The sequence below is a fragment of the Quercus lobata genome, chromosome 11, assembly GCF_001633185.2.
Source record: "Quercus lobata isolate SW786 chromosome 11, ValleyOak3.0 Primary Assembly, whole genome shotgun sequence".
NCBI lineage: Eukaryota > Viridiplantae > Streptophyta > Magnoliopsida > Fagales > Fagaceae > Quercus > Quercus lobata.
In genome coordinates, this window is record NC_044914.1 from 29,573,449 (window position 1) to 29,584,269 (window position 10,821).

The window sequence follows — 10,821 nt, forward strand, 5'->3', positions numbered from 1 at the left end:
AATGGTGATTTTGAATGTAAATTTGCTTATTTGTTTAGTCGTTGGTAGTGGTTAAAATACAGTAATATATATATATATATATATATTACTGTATTTTAATATAATATTATGATACTCTAAAAAATGGTTTAGATTTTTTGATAAATCAGGTTTTAAAATTTTTTTACAAATAAATGAAAATTACCTTAATTGATTTATTAAATTATATATATATATATATATATATATATATATATATATAAAGCTCCATTGAACACTGTCGCCTTAAGCCACAAAATATCTCAAGCGGTCCCTGCTAACAATGGATTAGATTCCCATGGTACTGAATGACAGATATAATACCGCTTTAGCTATAAGAAAACAAAAAACAATGATTTACCCAACAAAAAAAAAAAAAAAAAACAATGGAATGGACTCAAGTTTATGTCACGTGTGCAACATGCAAGAGATTTAGATAATTTTTAAAAATACAGGAAAATCTGAAATGTTGGAGTATTTGTCCTTAAGCATATATATACATTTTTTTTTTGGAGCTTGCATTTCTAGTGGTCCAAGTTTGAATACTGTTGACTTTCCACATTAGGTGCACCAAAAGTTCAAACTGACCAGTTCTATAACATATCTTTGAGACTGTCTGTGACATGAAATGTTAGACAATAGGTGAAGGGACTCCAACACACATTCCTAATTGACAGTTTGAAATAAAGTACTATGTGTTCATTGAAGAAAACTTAAATATGCACATATATTCATACTCGAAGCTGACAACATTTCACCTAACATTTCATCTAAACCCCACCCCCCCAAATATCGTTTCTCCTAACTTTCTATACCTAAAATTTGAAGCCTAATACTATCAAAGGACACGCAGCTGAGATAATGAACTAGTAAGGTGAAGCCTAATTATTGTATATTATAGCTGGGGGATGATCATCTAGACCAAGAGGCCTCTTAACAATGGCTACGAAACTAAGTTCAGGATACTTGTGTTGCATGCTTCTACTGCTTCTCTCAGGCACTGCATTCTCTCAGTCGATTGTCAAGACTCTTCCCGGCTTCCCCGGCGAATTGCCATTTAAACTTGAAACTGGGTATATGTTACTTTTCTTTGCTTTTGTATATAATGTAGCTTACTAGCGTTCACAATAATCCTAGTATGGATTAATTGACTGGTGATTATGTTGATGGGGCTTTGTATACAGATACATAACTGTGGGCGATGTCGTGTTCTTCTACTATTTCATTGAGTCGGAAGGGTTTCCGGGAGCTGATCCTCTTCTACTCTACTATAATGGAGGCCCTGGTTGTTCTGGTTTAAATGGATTTCTTTACCAGATTGGTATGCCATTCTTTCTGTGTCTTCTTCTTCTTGTTCAATATAGCCATACTCTAAGTAATGAGGTTAATGTAGTGATCAGTGAATCTATTCTTTTAGGATTTATGTTCTTGTCTTTGCCAATTAACATGGATAACACAGAGTGCCAAGTGATCATACATATATACATGTGCAAGGTGAAGTATAAATTTAGGTTTATAATGGATTTTCTGTAGGTCAATTAAGACTTATGAGCTCATGTGCCAATCCCACATTTGAGGGGGGGAAAAGAACAAAAAAATAGTTGGATTTATAGTTGGGTAGGTACTCTCCAGGAATTACTTGGGGACCTTCTATACTAATTCAAGTATGCCCATCAAGATAAAGTCATTACTTAAGTAGGCCACAAATTTTTTTTCCTAACTAATGACATGGCCTAGTATCATATAAGTAGTGTCAAATCATGAGTTCGGTTGAAAGTGATGTTTTAATCGAACTTATTACCATTGCAAGTTGTTGAAAATATCGTGAAAATAATTGTGCTTATATCATTATACTTTTACTGGTTAAATTGTTTTCCTAAAGATTGAATAAAAAAGTATTAGGTACCCTCAATAGGATAGCAACGTGGGTCCTAGTAATTGAATTTATAATGAGATTTACCTTAATTTCATGTAATAGAAAAAGAGTACCACCTAACTATAATTCAAGAATATTGAATAATTACTTAAACACAAAGAAAGGTAATCGATGCAGTTTTTAAACAGTCCAAATTTACTATTTGACTCATTAAGTCTCCAAACACCATGCACTTTGTTTTATGTGTACTTTGTCCGATGCTAGAAGTAAGCAAATGGCCTTGATTTGTTATGGTTCTAACTTGTAATTAACCTTGATGACTTTTATGATCTTCTGTAGGTCCATTAAAATTCAATATCACTGATTATACTGGGGGCTTACCAACATTGATATATGAACCAAGCTCATGGTCAAGGGTACAAAATATAGCATACATTGCATTGTTTAATTTTTGTTTGTGTAGTCAAAATTTTCATACAATCTTTTCCTTGTTATTATACCTGATAATAAATGATAATGCCTTTTCAGACTGCCAACATAATATTCTTGGATGGACCTGTGGGTGCTGGCTTTTCGTATGCAACAGCACAAGAAGCTTGGGACACAACAGACTATCTTTATGCAACACAGCTCTATGAGTTTCTAAGAAATGTGAGTGTAATTTTTAAATTAATCTAGAAGATGCTATATATTTCCTTATTCTGTGCTTGGATGAAAATATTTCTCATGTCGAACCTGCAACACAGAGACTTGGAAGGGTAGGTGGGAGATAGGGTGAGGTAGGTGACTTTGGGCTGCAAGTCAATTAGAATATTAGTAGATTTTCATGAAGGGAAAAACATGTTACTCAAATGTGTGGATCCATACACTGCCAAAATGAACTGAACTTGCGACTTTAATTCACGATTTTAAATGAAAAGCTTGTGTATTATATTACTTTATTACTCAATATTTGTTTATTTATATATATATATATATATTTTGATCTACGATGCAGTGGTTGAGCATACACCCAAGTTTCGTGAACAATCCAGTCTTTCTTGGAAGCGATTCCTATGCAGGAATAATTACTCCAATTCTTGCTCAAAATATCATAAATGGTAACTTACATTTAAAATCCAGCATCCAAATGCAATAAATTTTGACTCATTGAAACCAAGCCTATAGTTAACTCATTATTGAATCACATAAATAATTAACGTGGTTCAACTTTATTGATTTTTTCAGGCAATGAAGCAGGAGTTGTGCCTTTTGTGAATCTCAAAGTACATGATCTAACCTTAGGACTTGAATGACTTCATTTTTTTTTTGTTCTTCTTATCCTTTCAATTCGTTACTTCAATGAATATAATTTTCTTAATAATATCAGGGATTCGTGCTTAGTTGCCCTCATACGAATACAGATCTTGAAACGGACGTAAAAATAACATTTGCTCACCGGATGGCTTTAATATCGGATGCCATGTATGATGTAAGGGTTTTTATTCTCTCACATTCATATTTTCACATCCAACTTTATGTTATAAATGTGAATAGTATTTTTTTTTTCACTTTTTAAAAATGTGTACATCAGTTTATTAATTGTAAATATTTGTGTAAAATAGAGAATGTACAGAAATGTAAGGGAATATTTTACCTTTCAGGTCTTGACTCAAGTAATTTTCTTTCTTCTTTGTTGTTGTTTATTACTTTCTATTTCAGACAGCCAAAGATACTTGCCATGGGAATTATGCTTATCCAGACAATTCAAACTGTACAGAGGCCCTATCAGCAATAAGTCAGGTTTGTGGATTATCAGTTTTTTTGGTACTAAAACTTTAGAATTTTTTTTTTTTTTTTTTTTAATTCTCCGAGTAGCACAAATGAATGATCCTTAATTTGAATACTCAGTGCATAGAGCTAATAAGTGATCAAAATATATTGGAACCCGCTTGTGCTTTCTTGTCACCGAAAGCAAAAGAAATGGCAAAAGAAGAAAGAGCTCGAAGATCACTAAGAGAAAAATCAAACAATATTATTCTTCCATCAACTAGAAGCGGTGACTTTTGGTGCAAAGTAAATCCCTCTCTCTCACTGTCTCTTGCACTTGTTATAAATGCAAGACCATATGATAGTGCATCTAATATTATTTGTCACTTTATTTTGGCAGAATTTTGATTATTTGCTCTCTGACATATGGGGAAATTATAAAAGTGTTCAAGAAGCTCTTCATGTTCGACCGGTTGGTACATGCTTCATGATAAGACTATTAGGTGCAATGACATTCTAATTGGTTGAACAAATAAATCTCATGCGTTAAGTTTGTGTTGTGACAACAGGGAACAGTGAAACAATTCTTTAGGTGCAATGTCACCATTGAGTACACAGTTGACACAGATGATGTTGTCCCAGTTCATAAAAATCTTACCGCCTCAGGCTTGCAAGTCTTGGTGTTCAGGTTCCTATCTGGAACTTTTCTACTGTAACTAGTTGTTTGAATTAATTACTGATTGTAGCTTATACCATAAATTTTTTTTAATAGAATGCATTAACTGAACTATATAATTTAACACACTTGGTGGTAAATATTTCAAAAGATCAAAGCTACATATACAATATCTTTCATAATTTATGACTTTGGGTTTATTATTGACACTACTTTATTGTCTATCATTTAAGACTTTCCATACCCTTTCTCCAAAAAAAAAAAATAATAATAATTTAAGACTTTCCATGCCAGTTGCCACCACATTAATTGTAAAAAATTTTGTGAAATGAATTGTGACTCTAAGACTTGTTCCAAAAAAAACAAAAAAAAAAGACTTACTGATTTCGAATATAGAACATTAATATAGTTTTTTGTTGTAGGACTTGCAAAGTTAACGAAACTTGTGTATGGTTTAAAAGTACAGTCACAAAAAAAAAAAAAAAAAAAAAAAAAAAAAAAACAATCACTCGCATTATAAAATTTGTACCAAATCTATGTGCCTAATAATTAATGGCTTGTTTGGATGGAGGGGGAAGGAGGGAGAGTGGAAGAGAGTAGAGTAGTGCTCGCTAAAAATAAGTTAATTTTGTGTTAAATCTACTCCATTCTACTTTACTCCTCCTCCCTCTTTCTCAATCCAAATGGACCATAAAAATTTTGCTCTCTCTCTGCAGTGGTGATCATGACATGGTTATTCCTCATATCGGTATTGAACAATGGATACTTGCTCTTGACCTAACAATTGATACTGATTGGCGACCATGGTTTGTCGATGGTCAAGTTGCAGGGTGAGTTTTTAAAATATCAAATATTAGCATTTTTTTTTTCTTTCTATATTTTTGTTGTTTACAATGGTTTTATATGTCTAATAATGTACATTATCATGTATCTAGGTACACCAGGAAATATACAGATGATGGGTACCGTTTGACATATGCAACTCTAAAGGCAAGGAAAAAAAAATTCTTAACTCAAATTTTCACTTCATTGGTCCAAACAATTAAATAAATTGTAGATAAAAACTTATTGTTATTATTATTATTTTAAATTTTTGCAGGGATCTGGACATTCGCCACCAGAGTATAAACGCAGGGAATGTTATGATATGTTCGACAGATGGATCCATTATTATCCTCTGTAGTTTTTTCTTTATCTTTTTATTTCTTAAATTTTGGCAAAATTTTCATATGTAGTTTAATAATTGAAATTCAAGTTGATGCGACAATTGTCTCCAACAATGCAATCCTTGTTTTGTGTTGCTGTATTGTATGCGGTATATGGATCCATTATTATCCTCTATAGTTTTTTTCTTTATCTTTTTATTTCTTAAATTTTGGCAAAATTTTCATATGTGGTTTAATAATTGAAATTCAAGTTGATGCGACAATTGTCTCCAACAATGCAATCCTTGTTTTGTGTTGCTGTATTGTATGCGGTATATGAACTTTTTGATATAAAAATGAACCATAATGAAAAAGAACTAAGTCATTAATTTCTGGTGATTTTACATATGCTCTTCAGGCTCTTCTGTATTCTTCTCTGAAACTTAATTGATTTCAGTTCAATTGTAAACACTGTGTCTCTGTAAATAATCTATAGTTTCTCCATCAGTCTGGTTATGGTTCCGACCGCCTACTCATCAGTTTGCTGCTCTCTCTTTTATATTTGGGTAAACTACATATTTGGTCTATATCCTTTAGCCCATATTTCATTTTAGTCCCTAACCTTTTAATTGTGTCAAGTTGGTCTCTAACTTTTCAATATCGTGTCAATTTAGTCCCTACCGTTATCTCTCGGATGGAAAAATCTGACATGTCAAACGACCTAAATAAATTAAAAAAAATAATAATAATAATTGCCACATCATGTGCCACCTGTCAAATCTTAAAAAAAAAATCAAATCAAATCTTTGATAGAACTACATTAGATTTTTTTATTAAAAAAAAAAAAAAAAACAAACAAACAAACAAATAGCCCTTTAAGTTTTGGTTCCCTTTGTTAGCAAATCCATTAACTCACCCATGATTCACCTAATTTGGGTAAGTCTTGACTCAACTAAATTAAACATTTGGGTTAAATGGGTAAAGACTCATTGGGTAATCCAGTTAAATGAGTCTTAATGAGTAAACTAATTGGGTGGTCAGTGGCAAAGCTAGAATTTCAGTTTAGGGGGAAGATTGAAAAACAATACTAATGACAAAATTAAATTCAAAAATATGAATTGGTAATAATAACAAAATATTCAAAAAAATTGAAACTAAAAGTATATATTTCATTAAAACAATGTAACAAAAATAATCAATCATAGTTACTAACAATCAAAGTGGGAAATTAATTTGATTGCTTAAAATAAATCAATCTAAAAAAATAACTATGGGACCTACAATAATGCATACACCACCTTTTCACAATTGTTAAAATATTGGACTGTGAATTGGGAAGGAAATAAAGTAGTGGGTTCATGAATGTAAGTTGTTCATCACTCAGTTAACTATTTTCTCAATTGCAAAATTTATTGTGAAGAAAGTTGTATTTGTTTACTGGTCATTTATGTTTTCGACTTGGCCATGTTCTTCTTGACATCCAAGCACTTCTTGCCAATCTCCATTGGTTCTCTGTCTCTAGTATTCTCTATGATGCCAACTCTATGACTCATGCTTTAGCCTGCTATGCTAGACATATTTCTTCTTATGTTTTTTGAATTGACAACTCTCCTCCCATTGCTATGGAAGCATTGTATTTTGATTTGGGTCAATTACAATTATAAACGATAATTTGGTTTGATATAACGAAAAAGTTTCAAATTAAATCCAAAGTTTAAAATAGTTACAAATTAAGTTGTATAGTTTTTTTAATTTCAAATTAAATCCTTAAAATTTCAAAAAGTTTAAAATTTAAATTCATATGGTTTATAATTCAAGGTTCAAGTTTGAAACTAAAGAAATCTCTTGAAATTTGGGGTTAATTTGAAACTTTAAAAAATACGGGGTTTAATTTGCATATTTAAATATAGGGTTCAAAATATAATTTATCCTTGGTCCCCCAGCCTCCCAAGGCATACACTGATACACATACCAAAAATGGGAAAAAGTCCAATGGTACAAAACAATCTGTCTCTACCACATATACAGGGACGGAACTAAGCTTGGGCTTTGGGGGGCAATGGCCCCCCCTAAATTTTTTTTTTTTTTTTTAATATTAGTATATATATATATATATAGGTATTAATTTTAGTAATTTTTTTTTTATAAAATTACACTTTGCCCTCCAAACAATATTATTGATTCTTTTAAGAGTAATAGTATAGTCACAAACTTTTCTACAATATTTTTACAAAACGTTAAGATAGAAAATTCTTATTGGTTTGTGTCTGAGCTCACTACTTATATCATTTTTTTACTTACCAATAACACTCACCACATTATTAATTTATAAAACAAGTTTGTATCCTTCACATTTTTCTATTTTTAAAGGTCATTAAAAAATTATAGATCTAAAATCTAAAGCAAAATATACAAGCCCAAAAACATTAGCGCAACAACAAAAATTACTAATAGCAAAACTAAAAAAAATTAAGTTCAACCAACAAATTTTACTCAAAACAAACAACTTGGCCCCTTAAAAAATTTTTAGCAAAATAATTTTGTCCTTACCTAGCAACAAACACACATAAAAAAAACCCCTCAATGTCTAAGTAGCAAAGCTAGAGGTTGGAGTTACCGCACGTAACCAATAGTAGAGCCACCCCCCCTAACTCCAAGTCCTGGCTCTGTCTCTGCACATATATGATATACCTCTCTTATAACTCCAAACTCAACAACATTTCATCAAACGTTCTTGAGCTCTACTCACTTGTCATTCTCCTAACCTTCTATATAAAAAAAGACTAACATCATAGCTTAACTGGTAAGTTTTAAACCTGGTTATTGTACCTTTACAATGTCTTCCAAAGCAATTTCGGCATGCTTGTATATGCTGCTTCTACCGCTTGTATCAGCGGGCACTGCAGTCTCACACTGGATTGTCAAGACTTTCGGAATTCCATGGCGAATTGCCCACTGGGTATGCGTTATTAGTTTCTGCAGTTAAGACTGTACTTTATTTATTTTCTAAAGAAATTATAGAGCACGAGTTAATTGATTGGTGATGATGTTGTTGAGAATTTGTATATAGATACATTAGTGTTGGTGAAGTGGAATTCTTCTACTATTTTGTTGAGTTGGAAGGGAACCCGGTGTAGGAAATATTTTAGTGAATAAACAAGTTCTGATACAACAAATAATATCTTAAATAATTAGCAATTATATAAAATAAAGATAGTTTAGAATAATCTCACAATGCTATAGAATCATGTTGCGAAAGCGTTGTCCTTAAAGGTTGATTCATGCTACCCGAAGTAAAACTCGATGCGACTGGTTCTCTTGACCAAACAACCCCCCAAGATTAGACTATAGTGTCAACCTTCGTGATGGATGCACTTCCATTTACGAAGGTGCAAGAACAACCCTCTATTACCTTTCTTTAGAACAAATATAAATTGTAGAAAAATATATGGGAGAGACGTATAATAGTATTGTGTATATATAAAATATAGAGCAGTAAAATATGACTTATAAGAAAGGGTGTAATGATGGGTATTATATAGGTTATTCATGATAATAATGGTCTATAGTTATTGGTTACTAATAACCCATAAAAGCCCAATGGCTGCATTATCCATTATTGCCCAATGGCTATTTTTATTATAATTGTCCAACGACTATTTTACTCATAAATTTTCAATGGCTAGAAATTAAGTAAATAATAAAAGTGTTTGGAACACACACCCACACCAACAATCCCCCACCTGTTACAAACACAAAATAGGAAAGACAAGCAACTAAAGAAAGCATGCATCAATATGGTACCAAAAGGTTTTAGCCATACTTAGGATAAATAAGTAGGAACTAAAAGACAATGGTAGAGTTAAAACTCTTTTAACCAAGCTATTAGTAATCCAAACTTACTACCCACATAACTTTCTTTACCAAGGTTGTTCTTAAGCGGGTTGGCACCTTATCCAGGCCATGTGCCACTAGGTTTCATGAGAGCTCTAGAGACCTACCCAAAAAGTCTCATAGGAAGCAGCACAACTTCCACTCACACATAGGTGGCATCCATCAAGAGTGCATGCAGGATACCTCATCCCAACAGGTAGGGAGTATGGATCCATTAAGAGCCTAAAACTCTACCTCCAACAATCTGCAACTTAATCAATGACATCCATTAGGAGGGAGTGCAGATACACCCCATCCCAACAGGTAGGGATATGGATCCATTAAGAGCCTAAGCTCATCCTCACCAACTTCTGCAACTTAGTCGGTGGCATCTATCAAGAGTGTGTGCAGATACACCCCATCCCAACAGATAGGGATATGGATCAATTAAGAGCCTAAGCTCATCCTCATCAAATTTTGCAACTTAACACTACTCACACCATAGGGATGGACTCATTACTAATCTCCTTACCAAGATGGTGGAAAACACAAAACAAATTACAATGCCCACATGGACCACTAATGACCTTTACCCATTTAACCACTTGCGTGGAATCACCCATCATAGAGGTTGGGCATTAGCCACAGTGTCACAACTTGGGTATCAATCAAATCCTCCTAAATGTCTCACTCACTAGCCTTCTTAGTAATGGTTTGGTCAAAGAATCGGCCAAATTCCTTTCAGGCCTCACAAAGTCCAATGACATAACATCATTATCAATAAGCTGCCTCAACCTCAATTGGATATGTTGACTTTTCCTATTATAAACTTTGCTCTTTACACGTGTTATGGCAACCTGATAATCACAAGGAAAGCAAATAGAGACAATGTAATGGAGGCGTATCAATTAATAAACTTCTAAGCCACACAACTTCGAACTTAGCCTTCTCTAAGGCCACTAAAGGTGCGTTTGCGTTTGTATAAGTTGCGTTTTTTGGCTGGTCCATGGCACTATTCATGGACTAGCCAAGTGCTAAAAATGAGTGAACAGTAATATGTGGCAATAAAAAATATTTTACTATAATGTTTTCAGTAATAAATTTTTTGTTTTCAACAAAATAAGCGGTATCCAAACACACACTAACTATATTTCCATGTTAGATCTCTATGCAAGTCTTCTTGGATGACTTCCAAGAGACAACCCCTTCAGCTAGTGTGAACACATATACACTAGTGGACTCCACATAATCTGTAACAGAGATCCAGTTAGCATCACAATATCCTTCTAAAACAACAAGATAACCACAATATGGAAAACAAAAATAAGAAGTCCCCTTTAAATATCCCAATAATATAGATATTGCATTCTAATGCTCAACACTAGGATTATGAGTGTATCTACTCAATCTACCAACATCATATGCAATATCAGGGCGACTACAGTTTGTCAAAAATATTAAACAACCAATAATTTGTGCTTATT

The 10,821-nt window shown here is 32.8% G+C and overlaps 1 protein-coding gene across 1 annotated transcript; it reads left to right on the forward strand.

Moving 5' to 3' along the window:
- The first annotated feature begins 689 nt into the window (after positions 1-689).
- Positions 690-5,762, forward strand: LOC115969145 (serine carboxypeptidase-like 17). The gene is made up of 14 exons (XM_031088715.1): positions 690-1,091; positions 1,203-1,339; positions 2,234-2,310; positions 2,423-2,545; positions 2,892-2,994; positions 3,122-3,159; positions 3,264-3,365; positions 3,596-3,676; positions 3,785-3,949; positions 4,044-4,115; positions 4,213-4,331; positions 5,036-5,149; positions 5,255-5,309; positions 5,419-5,762. The coding sequence occupies exons 1-14, from the start codon at positions 958-960 to the stop codon at positions 5,500-5,502; spliced, it is 1,404 nt and encodes a 467-aa protein (XP_030944575.1). The 5' UTR covers positions 690-957; the 3' UTR covers positions 5,503-5,762.
- Positions 5,763-10,821: the final 5,059 nt, after the last annotated feature.